The 19,944-nt window shown below is 39.9% G+C and overlaps 2 protein-coding genes across 3 annotated transcripts in view; both read right to left on the bottom strand.

Annotated features, from left to right (window-relative positions):
- HOXB3 (homeobox B3) overlaps positions 1-19,944 on the bottom strand; it is a 62,561-nt gene that overhangs the window by 26,404 nt on the left and 16,213 nt on the right. For both annotated transcript variants that reach the window (XM_074940779.1, XM_074940780.1), the window contains exon 2: positions 3,156-3,381. The gene's annotated coding sequence lies outside the window, so the exon portion shown is untranslated. The remainder of the gene's footprint in view (positions 1-3,155; positions 3,382-19,944) is intronic.
- HOXB4 (homeobox B4) lies at positions 5,338-9,460 on the bottom strand. Its single transcript, XM_074940784.1, has 2 exons — positions 6,991-9,460; positions 5,338-6,281 (listed from the first exon to the last, which is right to left on the bottom strand). The coding sequence occupies exons 1-2, from the start codon at positions 7,412-7,414 to the stop codon at positions 5,968-5,970; spliced, it is 738 nt and encodes a 245-aa protein (XP_074796885.1). The 5' UTR covers positions 7,415-9,460; the 3' UTR covers positions 5,338-5,967.

Genomic DNA, 19,944 nt, shown 5'->3' with positions numbered 1-19,944 from the left:
TTTAAAGCATAGACCTTATTGCGCGAAATTGCTTAAAAAACCCCCAAAACCTTCGGCTAAAAATTCTGGGTGAAGGTGTCATACAGAGAGAGAGGAACACAGAAAAGGAAAAGTGAATGTATTCTGTTTTTTTAAAACATCCTTTCGGTGTCACTGTATGTTGATAGAGGAGCAGTTACCTAATAAAGCAAATTTCCTTCACCCCTTAAATTAGATGATTTTTCAATTTGGGACATTATCAGAGTAGGAGGGGGTAAACTGAAAAGCCACACACTTTCCTTCAGTGGAGCCCTTTAAAAAAAAAAAAAAAACCAAGCTATCCCGCATCCGAATGTTGCTTGCCCCAAAATAAACAAACAAAAAAGGAAAAATCCGGCTGCCTTTGTTTCTAAGAAGAGCAACTTTCGCTAAAAGTTCAAAGAATAGGAAATGCGGCCATAAACAGCACCCTCAGCCTCCGAGGGGCTATCATCAAAGCAGCTTTCTTTCGAGAGATAAAATGAACGTTTATATAGTGAGAAGGGGAGATTGATTTCCGAATTTAAACACGCCAGTTTTATTGGAGATCATAAATCTGTCAGGCGGAAGGTGTTCAGGCAGAGAAACTCCCAAACTGCTCCCACCACCCAGGTCCTTACTCAAAGAGGAACATTTGAAGGAACCCGAACACTGCAACAAGGTGTCGATACACCTAGACACCTATAACATAGAAATTTTCCCGGTGTGTGTTTGAAAGTATTTGTATATAAATACTTTCCCCCACGTATATTTATATTATACAGAGACAATCTCGCGCGTTGTATTTTAATGATAGATAGATAGATAGATAGATAGATAGATAGATAGATAGATAGATAGATAGATAGATAGATAGATAGATAGATTAAAATGCCCTGTATCCATGTATATGTATATATATTTGCTCTGGCTTCCAAATAAATAAATCTCAGATCATAGTGGCAATTAGACAAGCTATTCCAGTTGGTTTGATGCAATAGACTTTTGGTCCGGCTTCGATTTCAAGACGCAGGCGGAGCGAACAAAGAAGTGCATGGGACAGAAAGGCCATGGCCCAAGGAGACACCTTTCAGACTCATGCTGATTAAAAATATTTACATTCTTCCACCAGGAACTAGGTCGGAAGAGTAAAATCTCAGAGCGATGAGTCAAACCATCAGGTGTCATATCGAGATCTAAACGGAGACTCCAAAAGACACCTGGCCTGTCTCTGGCTGGGTATGTGGCTTTAATACCTGCTCATGAACGATGAGTCGTTCATGCTTTGTTTCCCGGGGTGCCCCTGACACAGCTATGAAGCGGAGTCGCCCCTAAGTCACTGAGCACCGCGCCGATATAAACAAAGGTAGCGGGCGTCAACTCATTTATTGAAACGATTCTAGGTGGCCAGCAAGGTCGGGAGAGGGCTACTAAATGTCTGACGGAGCCTTTAGCCCGTCACTCCGAAAACAGTTCTTCATCCCTCGCCGTTTAGAATTCAACAAACCCCAGAGTGACTGTGTAAACGCTGTCCCGTGTCAATATAAGTGTTCCTCGCTATCAGGACTAAGGGCCACCGTGAGCCACCGAAGGCCACAATTTGCAAAGGAGAGAGGTGGTTTCAACAACATTCACCGATAACCACCCTTACCGCCTGCCCTCCTGTAGCTCCCCTCTCCTCCCCTCCACCACCATCAAAAAGAAATCCCTGGCTGCATCAGCAAATATCACACCCCTTTAGCAGATACAGACGAGCTGTGAAGGGCTTTTGAGAGTGTTGTGGGCTAGGAGCGGGGGGAGGAAAAGCGGGGCGGGGAGGGGGGAGAGAGGAGACGCTCCGAAACAAAGGATTATCTGGAAGGGAGAAGATAGCTGAGGTTTGAGGAAAAGTGAGAGGCGTTTGGCTGGGGTAGTGTAAGGGTCCTTTTTAGAAAGCCCTCTCCTGAGAGGTAAACAAAACAAAACAAAACAAACCCAAGTGGCCGAGCCAGCCCAGAGATCTTTCCCCTTGCACTGACCGCAAGCTTCCCGACTCTAAAAAACTCAGCTGCCCTTTGTCTTTTACAGTGGAGACCCTCTGTGCTTTGAGATGAAACCCAAAGCCAGGAAGAGAAACAATGCATTGTGACCAGATTAAGTATAGAATGACTAAGACATTAAAAGCCAGACAACCAAACACAAAAAATCCGATCGTTCTGGGACGCCTTTCCTCTGCACTCCCCGCGCTGGCCCAGCAATGGCAACATTAAGAAACAACCATGAACACGCGTGGTTTAAAAGATTCTTTCCGGAGGTGCAAAGTTTGCCTTAGCCCCCGTCCAGTTCGACGCTGGAAATGTTACACGGCACAATGTCCAGTCTTGGAAAGGTCAAGGGGTTTGAGAGGTCAATCCTTGACTATAATACTCAGCTAATCAGTTAGAAAACGTGTCCTTTGGGTGAACCCTCTACGCGATCTGTGCTCGGCAGCTCAGAATTTTGCCTCAATTTATTTGTTTATTTTGCCTTTCAGCCTCCCCAGTAAAATGCAGAAAGTCTTGAAACAAACAGCAATCAGACAAGCCCGGCTCACGCAAACACGGTCTCTAAAGGCCAAACCCTTCCACAAAACAACTTTTCTAAGCAGAAACGAGAAACTCAAAAAGTCTGATTTGGCTAAAGGATTCGAACACTGTTATTCCTCAAAAGAACATCTGACACACTAAAAAAGAAATCATCTACCAGACTGATCTTTCCATAGTCACACGTGACGTTTGTACAAAAGCCCTTTAATTTAGGTTGCAAAGCTTCGAGAAGGCAAAATAGAACATGGAGGAATATAATTTGAAATAGCAAGGCTGTCTTGGTCACAAAAAGGCCAATATCTGAGCTATCTGCTTTTCCTCTGTACTCCATGAGATAAAAGAATTATCCGAGCAAAGCCAAACTCTATAGGATTCACACCATAAAATGGAAAAATACGGGTTTTTAGCATCCCCTTTATATGTAATCCATTTGATATCTTTCTTTTCTCTCTCCCCCTCAGACAAAATAAAATGAGGAAACCGAGGAAAATCCCGTAAAGGATTCATGTGTCCCCCCACCCCCAAAAAAACCTTACTCTTGAAAAGAAGCAATAAAACGATCAAAAATGCATGCCGAGCAGTCGGTTCTTTTACCTTGTGTATTCCCACATCCTTTTTCCAACGCCCAATAGACGGTATTCATGGTTTGAGTGGTTTCTTCCCAAGTGAGAGTTGTTGTTTGTTCCGTTTTGTTTTCCAAAAAAAAAAAAAAAAAGTTTTCAACTTTATGATCCAGATTTTTTTATTGTTATTATTCCCCTTGAAGATTTTTGTAGGACTCCGGGTACTTTTTTCCCAACAGACGGTCTGCGGAGATTTGCTGTTGAATAACAATGGGGAAAGGATAAGTATTTAAAGAAAAGAAGTGATTAATGATTTTCTGTATAATTCTCGCATTTTTCTTGGCTTCTGTCTGCTTATAATGGCTGTGAACTTTTAGGTCCTATAGAAATCTTCTTTTCTCCCCCTTCAATTCTATTCATACTTTCCAGCTTTGATTTAGTTCTATAGAAGTTGCATTCCTAACAGCATATGCTTTTTAAGAACTGTTTTGGTACCCTTAAGAGCATAGCCTCTATCTGAAAATTGCATCGCCTTTACATAGGAAGCAGATCAAAGGGCGGGGGGGGGGGAATCAGCCATCAAAATAAGTGCAGTCCCGACCACCCCTCATCGAAATAAAAACTCGGAAGGTTTGCTCTTTTTGCCTTTAAAGGGGCAAAAGTTAATCAAATACATACACAACTCCATTTTTCCAACACAAGACGTGCAGCGGCTCTGTGTCACATGACCCTATACATATTTCTTACAAACTGTTACAAAGTCAACAGAGTAAAAGACGTAATGGGCGATTTATTGAGGTGTGGGAGGAAGGAACAACTTTTGAACCCAGTTTGTTTGCAAGGTCTGAGTTAAATTGCTGAGTACCCTAAGAACAGAAATAGCCATTCTACCACTTTAAATATCCCAAGCCAGGTCTTTGCTCTTAATAACGTGGTGGGGTATTTTAATCATGACTTAGAGGCCGAGACAAATTCATAAAATCTCATAAATAAGCGAAAACCATTTTCTTATAGGGAATGATTCAGAAAATTATGATTTTCTTTGTATGGTCTAGAGGCCTCCTTCCCACAAGCCCACCCCACCCCTTTCTTCTTCTTCTTTTTTTTTAAATGTAACTTAGAACTGGAATGTTATTTCGCCCTGAACAGTATTTTCGATACTTTCTATGAGCAAGAAAATGAAAATTAATACAGGAGCTGTGGCTCACAAAAGAAGCCATTTGTCTTCTTGATTATCTATTTGCTTGTCAGGGTTTGAGCTATTGCAGTAGCCAGCTCCTTTGTAATATAAAAATACACAGAAAACCTGCAAACACCGAGAAACATCTGTGCAAAAATTATACTCATTAATGCATTAAATACCTTGGAGAAGGAGATTTTTTAAAATGAAGTAGCCTCTCCTGAGGAATACACTGCTGCTTTAATTCCTTAATACAATGTAGCGCTTTAATGACCCAACACAGTTGAAACCAGTTTGTGAACATATCATACAACCATATTAATATGTGCTTAGAATAAATAAATCACAATATGTAAGGCTTAGCAGTACTTAAGGCTGAGATACCCTATAGTCAAACATATTTTGTTCTCATTAGTGAGGTGCAATTGACAGAAATCCTTATAAAATTAACAAACATTTTAAATTAAAAAAACTTATTTTTAAAAACACACACTGTTTATAGTCACAACGAAAATTTTATTTCTACTTGCTTTCGTTCTGCTATGTACAAGTTATCATGAATATCACAAAGAACAACAGGAGGTAATTCAAATGAACAACTGGAAGGGGGAAACGAAGATCCCAAAAGTTCTTTGAAATCACATCAGCTCGGAATGTCAAGTACTATAGAACATGGAAAGAAAAAAATAAATCTGTTCGAAGTTCATAACCCCTTTTCCATCAAGAAAGAAGGGGATCCCCAGCTTCCATTTTTTATTCACATTCTCAGTACAAAAATGGACTGAATCTTAGTGGAGAAGCATCCTTTTTACAAAGAGCCCTCCCTTCCCACACCCCCTTTGACGAACGTTTAAATTCAGGTGGCATTACTTGATCATCAAGTTTCTAAACTAAATACGTTGCCCCCCCCCAAGATTTACAAGTGAGGTAATTAACCTGCTGGACTCAAAAGTGGCAGGGGGTTTCTTACATAAGTCTCCATTATGTTGGTCTCCTTCCCAGCCCCACCCCCACCCCAAATTTCACTCGGTTTGTTTTAAATTGTGCCAATCTCTTCGTTCTCCAGCTGTATGACCCTGATCGTTACAATACTTAACATCTATTCAGTCCCCCTGGTCCTCATAGCGCATGGAGTTGGGGTTGTTGTTGTTTGTTTGTTTGTTTTTGGTCTGTAGGGCTGTGTTACCGTTGCCAGAACTGCTATGCCCTTGGGGATCTGAATAGAAACTTTCGCTTTGGGGCTGGTAGGCAGCAAAAGAAAAGAAAAGAAAATTCAGTTCCTCTTGAAGAAACTGAGCCCTCATTTATTAAAGTGAACACTGGTTGTCGAGGTAATAGCAAGCATAAGGTCCATCCTTTGTACGGGAGAGTAAACATGACAAATGGGGCAGAGTTTGGCGTGATTAAAGATGAAACAAGGATTCATCTTAGCCAAATTTGAAAACTACTATCCACAGCCTTCTTTTAATGGGAGGGAGCACAAAAGCACATCTCTGTTGTTTGTTTGTTTGTTTTGTAGCTGAGTTTCCCTCCTTTTCTATAAATAAAGAGTATGCCCCCGTTACGCCCCTTGGAACATAAAAAAATTATCATGTGTCTCCTACACACACACACACACTCTCTCTCTCTCTCTCACACACACACGCACGCACACAAGAAACAGTTATAGGCCAGTGGCTGGTGCATTGGCTCGGTTCTGAGACCCTCCTTGTATCTGCAGGCTTGCAGAAGAGTTGGAAGAATTAGACCTGATCTTGGTATTGGGTAATTTATGATCTTTTTTCCATTTCATCCTCCTGTTCTGGAACCATATTTTGATCTGGCGCTCGGACAGGCAAAGAGAATGGGCAATTTCTACTCTGCGCCTCCGCGTGAGATAGCGATTATAGTGGAATTCTTTCTCCAGTTCCAGGACTTGCTGCCTGGTATAAGCTGTCCGGGAGCGCTTCGGTTCCCCTCCTGTGCAACTGGGGTTTACTGAACAAACACAAAGAGGGGAGTGGGGGAGAAGAGAAAAAAGAATTACTGAGCTGCCCTTTTAATTTTTTTTTAAGTGTCACACGCTGTTTTGCTGGGAGACTATCAAAGCAGAAAGATGCACCACGATCTTCCAAAAATATACACTTAACCCATCTCCAACCCCCTCACTCCAGCCTGATTGCATGACGTACATCCATGTCTATATGTGTTTTAAACTTCCCTAGATATATTTTACATACTCTCCTCAATAACATAGATGGTGCAATTATATTATATATATATATACACACACACCATCTATGCTCTTTAAAATCCGTAAAATCCCCCCCATACATACACCCTTTCTTTGTAATAACACGTCAAAAGAGAGAGAGAGAGAGAGAGAGAGAGAGAGAGGAAACATAGTAAAAGTTTACTCAACCCACCACTTAAATACAAATTACAAAAACATAAAACTTAACTTACGAAGATTCAACAACCATAAAAAAGTACCCTGCAAGAAATTGGAGGAGGATGGTAACAGAGACTTCAAAGGCACTTGGCCAAGTAGAGCCATAAAAATTTATGGAGGATGTAATTATACTGCTCTGCAAACAGGCGATCGTAAATCTCCACGAATGGTTATTTTACAACTGGTGCAATAGGCTTTCCACAAGACTTTGAGGTGCTAGTTAGTATAAAGCAAAAGCCACTTTAGTTCACTTACCCGTGCTTACATGGACTTTTTTCATCCAGGGATAAACTACTGGCTCTTTGCAAGAAGAATGAGATGGGCTTTGGTTCATAGAGTTTTGGCTACAGGAGGGTGGAGGAGGGCTGGGGGTGACCGACTCACAGTGGTGATTTGCCTCTGAGAGGTGGCTCTGAAGTCCGGCAGAAGGATGAACGTGACCCCTTGGGGATAGCACCGCTGGCTGGTGGCCGGAGCCCTGACAAGCTGGGTAGGGCGGCTCGTTGCAGGCTGACCGTGGCTGGTACATCGCCTCATGTTGGAAAGTGGTCTCTCGCCTCTGGTTGCTGTAATATCCCGGAGAGTGATTGGGAAGGTAATCATTCTGAGAATATTCTTCGCAGGGTGGGAACTTGGGATCCACATAGTTGGAGTTGATCAAAAACGAACTCATGGCCATTAATTTCTTTGAATTGCACACACCACACACACACACACACACACACACAAATACTAAAATTTATTCCTATCCCCCCCTACTCGTTTTCCTGTTTCGTAAAACCCTCCTACATACTGTCAAGCGACCAAAGTTAGGAATCCATGTGACACCGGCGGCCAATGGCGAGGTTCCCTGCGATTCCCGGATAAGGAAATATGCTCACACAGGGGCATTCTTACTCCTGTAGGATTTTTTTTTTTTAATCACCAATATTTACATATTTTCAGCCAGGGTGAAATGTCTTGCTCCTGCACAATGTTACTTACCCGGATTAGCATCTCAGGCTCTAAACCCCTAATGTCACCACTTAATCCCTCGGGATAGCAAAACCCCACTCCCTCCAGTAGGTGTGTCTTGGGTTAGTTGTGTGTTACAGAAAAAAAAAAAGGATTATTTTCAGTAATTTGGGGGAGGATGGGGAGGGAAGTCCGCTCCGGATCAAAATGAATGCCCTGGCAGATGATACATTGAGATCCCTCTGGCTGGTGGTTAAATTTCGGTCTTAATGGAGGTGATATGAAGCGGGTTGAGTAGCGACTATGCGCTGCGATACTGGCAGAGATAAATAGGACTTGTTCTGGGTCGATAGAAAATCCATCAGCTAATTCGGGGTACCGGGGCTCCTAAATCACATTTAGCTTCGGGATCCGATTGACCATTTTCCAGCCAAGGGTGGAAGAGAGCCCTTCCCCTGAACACGAAATAAAGGGCTTTATAGACAATTAAAGATAAAATTAACTAGCTTCGGTGCTGTTCCCTTCTCCCACATTGTAATAAACATGATTAAAAAAGCAACATTTGGACGGGTCTTTAAAATCGAAGCACCTAATAATCCCTTCATAAAAATCAGGAAACAGGGCAGCGTTTGGCTGGATTATTTATACCTAGTGTATTTTAAGCAATTATACAGATTAAAGCAACAGAGTTTTCCCTCCTGAGTTTCAGTGATGTAAGACTTCTGACACCCCTAGCAGCTCAGATTTTTATTACAACGAGGTGATAAAGTTTACCACAGGAGTACTAGAGTTGGGAGTTTAGATAAATCCCCCAATATTTCTTTTCGGTTATAAAACGATCTTCTGGCCAAAGCTTCTTTTCATCCTTTTATTTAGGTTTTTTTTTTCTTCAGGGAGAATGACTGTAGTGTTTGTGTCAACTACATATTCCCCTAGATACGAATTTGTGACACAACTTCCTTTACACAAATTCGGATCTACAGGGTACATATAGAAGACAGATGCATCTTTCTTGGTCAGAAATCTTCTAACTTCACTTAACTGTAATAATTGTCTTCGATTTAATTTATTATTAGTATTATTGTTTTTAATACATGAGATTTGTCACTAAAAGAATTAATCTATGGATAAATATGGTTAAAATTTCCACTTTCCAGAGGAAACACAAATAATGAAATTCACCCATTCGAAATACAGCTAGTAATTGTTATGCTACCAAAGTAATACAGTACGTTCCTCCCTATTCATGGATACACTGAACATTAGTTTAGCATTATGTTCCCCCCTCCCCAAAATGAGTCCTGGACTATATCTAAAAACATAAGTAGAGTCCCAAATTATCATTCATTTCAAATGTAAATGTAATAGTTAATGTTCGCTCCAAATGTGGTCGTTTCAATATCATCCACTGATCAACAGAGACAAACATTTCAGAATTTTTGTTGTTGTTGAGTTTCTGAAGGTCATCCAAAGTTTTTTTGTTATAAAAGTAAATTACGGGGGTGGGGGGGGGGGAGAGAAACAGAGGAAAATAAATACAGAATGTGAAGGCAGATGGGACGATATTCTTTTTCTTTCTTTTTTTTTTATGACAGGCAATTCTTTTTATAACCCGAGAAAAAGATCAAAGGAGTTTCATTTCCGAAAGCAATAAAATATTCATACTGTCTAGCTAATGAACCTTGATTCGGAGCGAATGAGAATAACATCATGTTGACACTTCGTTTAAAATTCCAGTAGCTCCAGAGATTAAAAGTATAACAGTCTCTTCCACCCCAACCCCACCCAAAAAAGATCAGAAGGGAGCAACACGCGTTTCTGTTCGAATATTTCCGATTTAATCATATTTTAACAGCACCCAGTCACAGACGATGCCATAAAGATGTTACATTTCCCCCTTCATTGGCTGGAAATACTGTTTTCCCCCTCCCCTCAAATCGAAACGTATTTCAAATAGCACTGCTTTAAAAAAAAAGAAAGAAAGAAAAAGACCTTGTAATGGCAGAGAATGAATGAACACCGCTTGCTTGGGACACATCAGGCGTTAAGATTTTCCGGCTGCTTAAAGGTAAGTCGACTGTATCGCTCGCAAGGTAATGCAATCGAGAGCCCTTCTCAACGAGAACTGGCAAAATCTACCCTTTGCAATCTCCCCAGCGTCTAACACTCACAAAAAGTTTCTTGCACACCAAGCAGATCTCGGGGGTTGCTTTATAATGCCTTTCACACCGGACAAGGAGGTCCCAAGCCTGCATAAATGCCTCAGACCCCTCAAGTGTACTGGGGAACAGACAGTGACTCTGAAATAGACCGCCTTCTAGAAAGTGTGCTCTAAGTACATAAGAATCCAAATGAAATCTGCTAGAACCAGGTAAAGACTGAAACGATAATAAACCAATTCTACCAAACCAGTCCAGTCGGACTACACTTTTATATTTCGGTTCCATCTGCCCCCGTCCTTTTGTTAATTTCCCCAACAGCAGTAATATCCTCACCAACACCGGTACACCCTATACCTTAAACATACGCAGCCAGGTAGGGCCTATTCTGGATTGATACCTCGCACCCTTACCGCCCCCTCCCCAAAACATGCCGTTTTAATTTTCCTTTGCAATGACAGACAAAGGGGTTTTAGCAGCACCAGCACCCCTAGTGTTTGCCAGAAATCTTTTTTTTTTCCAGAAGTCTCACACAACAGATCCAGAATTAAAAAGCCAACGATACTGCCCCGCACTCCCCCCAACACACACACACACACGCCTGCAGTTTTTTTTTCACACTTTCTATTCCGCTCATAAAAACGTCTAACGTTTCGGAAGTTTAGAAAGATAGATCTAGCCAATGTTCTCTCTCCATTTCAAAGGGGGGGAAGCCGCTTAGCCGCCATCCAAACCTACCTCTCTCCCTTTCGACGGTCGGCCTGCCGCCTCACTGTTTATTTATATTGTACAATAAAAGGAAAGCAGGAGGGAGGGAGGGCTGGAACCATTAAGACCATAAAGAAGGCTCCGAGAGAAGGAGCTTAAAAGGAGAGGATCGCTGAAGTGGTGAGACACCTGCCAAGGCAAAATCCCCCCCTCAGTTGCATCCTTAATTCCCTGCCTAAACAGCCCCTTTTCTGCCCCACCCCATCAATAGCCTCCTACCTTGGGGGAAAAAAATGATAAAGAAGACATCTAGACTGGTACACGATCTCTCCTCCCCCCCTACCCCCACACCTCTTGTCCCCCTGATTGCACCCGAGGCTTTTCTTACCTTTCAGGTCTACAGGTTGAGTGTCTGACCTCTGAAAGCCACCCCTTTTCCTGCCCGTTCCCACTCTCTCTCTAGGTGCAAAGCCAAAAAAAAAAAAAAAAAAAAGAAAGAAAGAAAGCGCAACAACACGTACCTTTAAAAAAATAAAATAAAAGCCCCCCCCTCCTCCTCCCCAGCTGAAAACAGTCTCCTATACCGTTTGAGGAAGCTCCCACAAAAGTTCGTAACGCTTTCCCGGGCACAAAAGAAACAAATAAAAGAACCCCCAACCCCGAGAGCCGAGTTCCTCTCTGCTATCTTCCCCCTGGACAGGGATTATTTCTCGATAAGAACCCCTCTTTCCCCCCCCCCCGCCTCCCCCAGCATTGTCTTTAAAGGCAAACAAAACCCTGCTACTGGCAGGGAGCAAACGATAGGCCCTTCTGAGTATTTTGGGTTTGGAAACCCGCAAGTTTTCGTATTAATCGCATACTTTGTCAGTCTTTGTTAAACAGCTAGGCGTGTCCCGAGTCTCTCGAACATTTTAATATTTGTTAGACGCTCTGACCTGAGTTTCACCCCACTCCGGGGGCCGCTCCCACTGGTCTATAATACGCTTGCATAGTTCTCTCGGTCATATTGAATTTTACCCAGGTCATTACTTTGGAGAAAAATGGCAGGGCAAAGAATTTTATTCAGACCTTTCCTCGATTGCTTGAAATTCCAAGAGAGCTGAGCGCACACCATTGTGTTTGTAAATTTCCCTTTGAAGATTTTTTTTTTTGAAGGAGTCCTAGTCATCCAGTAATTATGACTGCCGCCCCTGCTTTCTTTGCAATCGAAAGCATCAACATTTTGGTGTCTCGTAGTAAGCAGGGACTTCCTCCACATAACGCGAAGCCATGAAGGTCTGAGATGCTTCTATAGGATGGGACTTTTAATAAGAGGAAACTTGATCTAGATCAAAGTTAAATATTAATAACAAAAAAATCGAGTGAGTGTAAGTTTAGACGGAAAACAGCTCACCCCTGTTTTTCCTCTATAGGCAAACGATTCACTGAAGGTTTGAACCGTCTGTTTTCTGATCGTTTTATTTTAAACGCTTTACAGAAATTTACAAAGATCTGTACTTGAAAGAAAGAAGTGCAACATTTCCCCCTATCCTTTAAATACCCAAATAGAAATGATGGGTGTAGTATGCATTACTAGGGGGATAAAGGTTAATAATCTCTAGGATATCTGAGTCATATCGGCTACATACATTTTTTTAAAGCCGCCTGCAGGGAGTTTACAGTCCTGTCTATCTATCTCTCTATCTATCTCTCTATCTATCTATCTATCCATCTATCTATCTATCTATCCACACACACTAAATGTAGCATCCTGCTTGTTCCAATGACAGAACAAGTAATTTGAAAAGTAAATTGGGATCAGAAGCACCTTTAATCTATTGTTTTTGTAGAAATCACCTTCTTTAATTTTATTTCGACTTCTTTTATGTTATATACAAAGTCACGCACTCAGACACGGGGCAACGGGTGAAAACAAGGTAGATAAACTAGAAATATCCTTGCAAATAATATGTTCCTTTCCTCTCCTTGTTTTTTTGGTTTGGTTTGGCTTGGGTTTTTGTTTTTGTTTTTTTAAAAAACTTGTTACTTCAAGTGAATCTTCCAGAGAACAGTAGAGATTTGCATTCCTAAAATGAAAGTTAAACGTTGTTATGATTATTAGGATTGCCTTGAAATTATACCTGCTTGTGTTAATATCCCGACAACTAATGGCAGTTGTTATCCATTACCTGTTATATAAACCTGGAGTGGAAATGACTGTTCTACAGAGATAAGTATAATAATTACAAGAGCGAAAAGATGGATGGCCCAAGTTAGCACTAAACGGTAGCTCTTGTATAGTGATATTTTATAAATACCAAGCAAATTCGTGGTAATTAATTAAATCCCGCCTTATCACGCGAAACAAAAAGCTTTACATTCTCTCGAATTTCACCCACTCTATGAACAAACTCAAATCGGCAAAGCAAATGGGTTATCCAAGATGCCTTTCCCAGGATTCTAACATTCTCTCTCCCTCTATTTTTCCAAGAAAAATGATGCTTGTTATAAGTATTTAGTCACTGCAGATTTTTAAAAACGAGAACAAAAGCAAATTTGCGATGTTTTTTTAAGAGTCTGCATAGCTTCAAATATTTGCTTTAGACGCTATTGAAAAGTAGCTTTCTGCACCCCCAGCCTCGATAAAAATAATATTTGAAGTTTGGAGATGCGAAGTACAGCAGTGAATGTTGAAATAACTGTGAAATGCCAAGGGAAATATTTATTAAATCAGTTCATTAAACTGTTGCAACTGGCCAGAATGGATTCTCATTTCTAGCAATAAATATAACACATTTAATTCAAATTCAGAAGGAAAATCTAGGGAAGAGCAAAACGAGATCGTTAAACTGGACTAAAGGGCATAATGGATACTTTTCCAAAAAGCCTTAATGTGCATTTAATATTTTGTTAACTATCACCCTATTTATTGTGTATAGCAGGCGGCATTGTGGATTATATACAATTGAGGTGTAAATGCCAACACTTATTGTATATACTATTAATAATGTTTATTTTGTCCTTTAGATCTTTTTTAAACAGTATTTTCATTAGTATATATTTAAAGTGTTAGAACATTCAGTCTGGAGGTTAAAATGATGAAAATGACTGTAAAATGAACATTCTTAATGTATTTGTTTATATGTAATATATACGTGACGATAGAATGAAAGTTTATAAATATATATAAGAATATTCATTCTCAAGTCATATATATACATTTATATATACGCATAACAGCTCGTATATATATAAAAGAGTGTTCATTCTAAAGTCATATATATATGTATGCATAACAGCTCATGTTAATATCCTATAGGGACTTCCATGTAATTGGATTTAATACATGTATTTTGCCCTTGTATTCTTTTAATTAGATTCTATATGGTGTTTCAAAGGTTATCTTTTTAAACAAAGTATTTATAAGTCACTGCACATTTCCTCACTGGAGACCCAACCAAATTAATCCACCTTATTTTCTACCGGCTTCCATTCCGAATTGTTAAACCCCACACCCTCTCTCTCTCTCTAGGTTGGCAGCTTGTTACCCTTCTCTCTCTTACCTCGCTATCATTTTCTCTCATCTCTGCCCATAAGAAAAGGATCCTTCCTCTCTCCTCCCCACCCCCTTCGCCAAACCACTACCCTTTTTTTTTTAAACACTGACATCCAGTCTATCAGGCTATACACAAGACTGAGTCACGCACAGCGTAAACTTTTGACCCTCAACTTTTTGACCCCTTGAGCTATAATGCTGTACTAACAAGCCCCCCAAAGACCATAGTCACCTTCTACGTCCTCAGAAAGTAAAGCTGTACAGATTTCCCTGTTTTTAAAACCCTCTTAACATTTCTGGGTTCCTTCTTTGTCAAGGGGGGACAAAATGTCCAGGCTTTGCAAACATTAGACGTGTTTCTCCACATCAAGTCACCAGGTTCATAGGCTGTCGGTTTTTTTTTTTTCCCCTTTACACTTTTCTTTTATCTCTGTGTGTTTAGAAGAACAAGCGGAAAAAAAGTCCCTTAAACCACAGCTGGATTCATCTCATTTTGAATTATTTCTGTTTTATTTGCCTAATGGGATGTCAAATAGGTGAGTTGTTGACTAGGTGAGTTGTTGACTGCAGTAATTAGCCTGTTCTAATTTTTTTTTTTCCCCGCGCTGGAGGACTGGGTAATTAGAGGAGCTTTTGGTTATCTGTGGGGGACTGGAGGTCTGAGAGATACGTTTGTGTGGGGAGGTGTCGGGGCGGGGAGGAGGGGGGCTGTGGCACAAAAAAGAACCGACACAGACCAAAAGCCAAGCTTTGGCTACTATAGCGAGCAACTCAGAGAGACCCTGTCATGACTGTGAACTTGGTCTGAAGCGAGCTCTGCTGGCTGCTTGGGGACGTTACAGGCTCAAAGATTTCACCAAATTTTCTTCCCAAATCATTTCCCCTCCGATTTATACTGTTTTAAATTAAAGATCTTTTTTTAAAAATAATTTGCCACTAAGCTAACTACATCTTCCCTTTTTTTAAAAAAATGCTGTGATTTGTTTTGACATGAAGGGCTAAAATATGTATGTATCTCTATATATGTTAAAATGACATACATCAAAAGAGAGGGAGAGAGAAAAGAAAACTCCTACAGTCTTATTCTTTCAACGCTTCCTGTCAAAATAGTTTCTTTTTTAAGCTAGTTAGGCTAAGCGAACATGGAAAAACTGCACAGGGTAGACACCTCTCTAGCTAAGTTTTCTGTGCCCCCTTTAAACGGCCATTTATTTAACACGAGGGGAGAAAAGATGATAGAGGGTCAGTCATATATTCGAGATAAATAATCAGAACTTTCCAGTATTCTTAAAGAAAGTTTCATTCTTAAATTAAATCCATGAGTTGACAGAGACCCCCCCCGAGGAAGATACAAACGGAAAGAAATCACTTCAAAAATTCTTGGGTTTCCTAATTGCGGAACGATCTTTTATCACGTGAATTTTAAATAATTATGTTACTTAGCTCCGTTCAGTTCTAACTAATAATAATAATAATTAATTTTGTTTTTAAATGGGGGGAGGACACGAGAAATTTTTCTGCAACTGAAATTCTATTGTTGCGTTTTCTGGAGAGTGCTTTCACGAAAGGGGGTTGGTTTCCTGTGAAACAGTGATGTGAAACGCTCAGATATAGGGTTATTTGTGCGTAGGTTGGGCAAGACTATTACAAACAAACAGATAATCTTTTTTTTTTTTTAAAAGAATCAGTAAATTACAGCTACTCATCCCTCTCCCTTCCAGATTATCTTTGCCCAGATAGATAGAAAACAATATTATTCCAACCTTCTATTTTTTTTAATAAAGAGAGGGAGAATTTGGGGTGGTGTGTTGCAAAATGACCCGTTGGCTTGCCAAAAAATGCATTTGTCACATTTGTTACTGTTGCTCTTGCTAGATGGGACCATCTCCAATTTGATGACTCTTTTCAAAACCTTTTTGGTGTTAACAACCAATAAATTTGATTCGCGAGTTCTTCTCGGGCTTTTATTTTTCTTTCAGAAAAGCAGTTTAGGTTGTTCTTAAACCTGTGACCTGCAGACCCCAGTGTACGTGGGAGATATAACTATTGTATTTTGATAGGGTGTCTTAGCGCTCCTAGATGGAAGCTAGTCTGCTGACCTCAGAATGATCCCGGGTTCCTATGAATTATTGATGAGATATGAGCTCTGATTTCTCTTTTCAGTATGCAAACCCCATTATACTGTTAAAATGGCGATTTAATCGTTTAGAATAGCTTTGCTTTTTTCCAACTCATTTGTGCCCCCTTTTCATTTAATTCTCTTAATTAAACCCTTTAACAGATTGTAATCACTTTTTGTTGAATAAAATAAGACCTCATACACATCTGTAACTAGGTTACCTTGGGTAAGTTTTGTTTGGTTTCTAAGTTTGTTGGCTTTTTTAAACAAGGGGTGAAATAAAATGATTTCATCCCTATTATTTTCGTTTTACATCCAAATAAAAAACGTCCACAGGAAAACGCTAAAAAGCCATATCGAACTTTTAGTTTAGAATTTGCTTGGTTGCTGTTGTTGTTTTAAAGCAATCAAGCCTCCTATGCCATGATACTCTAGGTAGTCTGGAAAGGACACAGTGATATTGAATTGCCTTTTGTTTGAACGGTTTCTATTGCTATATCTATCTGTACATCTAATGAGTGCTGTTTCTACCAGGGTCTTCTGCTTATTGCTTAACCAAAGCCAGAAGGTTAGCAGGATATTTTAATATTGAATTTTCACTTTATTGTCTATTTTTTCTTTGACATGTCTCTTTTAAATAGCTGATTGATCTGCTGAGTGGATAGAGCAGATACTTTCTGAGATAAGGGTTGTCTGACTGTCTATGTTGTTTATACAGAGAATGTAGAAGCATAGAATTCTGAACATCGTCTCTATGTCCAAAAAGTCACTTTGGAGAGGGTATGCATAGGGGGGACGGCTATGTTAATTAATATAGATGTTCAACATTGCCCTCTCAGAAGAGGGACACTGGTACAGATATATTATCATGTACTGGATCCTCCACTAATCTCCCATATATGAGGAATAGTTTTATTTCAAGAGCAGGAAACACTTTTACTTTGTTTACCCAATTAAGTTGAGATCCTTCATGAGTGGAAAGAAATTCTAAAGCTGCCCATCAAAAAAACAAAATGGAGGCCCACCTGCCCATTTTTAGGTTAGCATTTCCAGTGGATGTGGTAAATTAATGGGCTCCTTATAGGCCCAACTGGATTCACTGAATCAGTGGGTTTTGGGTCTGATCCTGTATGTTGTTGGTGAAACAGACAAATATTTATTTCCTGGCAAGCATACTACCTCCATATATAGTTTTTTAAACCATATTCTATAGATAGATAGATAGATAGATAGATAGATAGAAAGATAGATAGAAAGAACCTCAAGGGAAGTTTAAAAAAATGAATGGGCTGTTTTATTTTCAAATCAGTTGTCATTTCCATGAGAAATACACACACACACACACACAGAGAGAGAGAGAGAGAGAGTATTAAAATATCTCATATTTATTCTATCTTCTACAGCTGCTGAAGAACTAATTGTTCCACTGTCTGATGCATACCATTAAAGGGAGGGAAAGGATGAAAAATGCAATGGAAACCCTTGCCAATCTGAACGGTCAGAGCTCTGTTTTCCTGTTTCCTCTCCTTATACTTCCTCAGTTCACCAGCAAAGGGAGGTGGTTTTTTTAAGGACGTAGGGCCGCTGGGGCGGGCGGGGGAGGGAGAGATTCTGAGCCTGTGAATCCTTCCTTGCTATAAAGTCGTAGCCAGTTGTACACATTAGCCACACAGGAAGCTAGAACTACACAAATAAACCCAGCCTGTAAGAGACAGAGAAAGCAATACAGGTAGAAAGCAGGAATTTTTAAAGTGCAGAAGAAGGGGACATGATTTTAATATGACAGGAATATAATTTCTCAAACATGCTTAGGTGATGTAATAAGGCCCAGTCCCATACCTACTACAAACTTTTGTAAAAGGTTGAGATTCCTGAAATAAGTGGGGTTACCTGCTGCTGTAGCAAAGACTGACTGGGATAAAAAAGGAAATCATACAAGCATTGTTTCCATTCTGCTTTAACCTGTGCTAAATAAACTTCTTAATATCAGTGTAATGATATGGAAGATTATGCAGAAAGAATAAACCGACCTGGGGCTCAGTCTGCATTTCTAAGTGAAGATGGACTTTCTATGTATCCTATCTCTCTTTGATTGTTCTTTCCATCCCATTAACACGTTGCATATTCCATGTAATTAAAAATGGTGGTAGTTTAAGTTGATATATTATATGCTTTGGGTCATTAGACCTGATTTTAAAGGAAAGTTTGACTGGGATAATATACAAATACTGAAACCCTAATGTGTAACCTTTTTGCCTTTTGAATCAGGATATGGGAATATGACATTAATCCAAAAGTAGATAGATAGATAGATAGATAGATAGATAGATAGATAGATAGATAGATAGAATAAAAATTTTGGATATATATATATTCCCCTGCAGTTACATTGTTATTGTCAAATATATATTTCCTTGCAGTTACATTGTCATTCAGGTACTACGATAGGTGAATGACAATACGCACCTAGCTTGCAGGTAACAATTGCATCAGTCAACATTATTTCTTAACATCAGTAGAAACCAGATGGCTAAAGAATGTTCAGGTCAGTAATTTGGTACCACCCCATCATACCTACACCCTATTTACCTTCAGTAAATATTTATCTTGCTGTGTAGGCAAGATTTCTGTAATTTGTGGTGTGTTGGTTGCAAACTTCACACTTTAGACCCATTCCATTCAAGTATCTAGAAGCCAGCAAATGTCTTTATTATGAACTGATAAAGAAGCATAGACTATGTTAGATACTCAGATTAGGATGTTAAAATTAAAGTGACTCAACTACCTATCACTCTCCCACCCCCAATCACCCAAGTCTCCCTTGCCAGAATTTTGATTTTGTATCAGAATATTAGTCAGGAGTTCTAGGATAGTCAGTCAATTGGGTCAGATAGAATCTAGAAGTTGACATTGTGCCAATAAAGATAACATCAGACACATGGACCAGGACAGGAAAAACAGCCCAAGGAAGGAAAAACTATCCCTAAACTGCGCAAAATGGTGGCGTTCTTTTGCTCTGTGTGAAAGAGACGGACATGTGTCCACCAAATGTTGCTCTACCATTTAAAAAAAAAAAAAAACCGGCTTAAGAGGGGAAATGGAACGTTTAGTGGCTGCTGCAGCATTCTGGGATCCAAGGGGAAAAAAATCCTTCCTCTCAGTATATTTTCTTTTAAGCTTTTTAAAGATACAGGAACAGAATTACAGATGTGAGTGGGCAAATAGAGAATCTTTCCCCCCAATGTAAATGTAAACCCCTAGAGTTCAAAAAAATAGCTAAAAAAGCAGCCCTCAGCTCTCTGAGGATTTGTTTGTGCTGGTAAAAAAAAAAAAATCATTCTGATTGGGGTGGGAAAACCCGTTAGTTAAAAATCTTTTCAATCTAAATTTAGCGAGGCTCGATGCAGTTGAACAGAGTGTTTCATGTTAAGATTCCTGAAGGCGACTTTGTGACAGGCGTTTTGGGCTCTAGCCTTACAAACATAAAGGAAAATAGACACCTCATCAGGACTTTGCCACCGCTAGCTGATGTCCCAGCCCTGGTAAATACTCAGTGCATCTCTCTTTTTCGCCCTTCTCTGATAACTTGCTTATTTTCTCAAAGAAAAAGCTGTTTTAATGAGGGTGGTTTTTTTAGAACTGTCCCTTCTTTATAACAGCAGAAACAATACCTTAGGAATACATACACTTGACACATATAGGGTTTAAAGTTAATCGAATCCACCCCCTTTATG

Source organism: Natator depressus, chromosome 27 (assembly GCF_965152275.1).
Source record: "Natator depressus isolate rNatDep1 chromosome 27, rNatDep2.hap1, whole genome shotgun sequence".
NCBI lineage: Eukaryota > Metazoa > Chordata > Testudines > Cheloniidae > Natator > Natator depressus.
The sequence above is the reverse complement of the archived record's forward strand: the minus strand, read 5'-3'. Positions and strand labels throughout refer to the sequence as shown.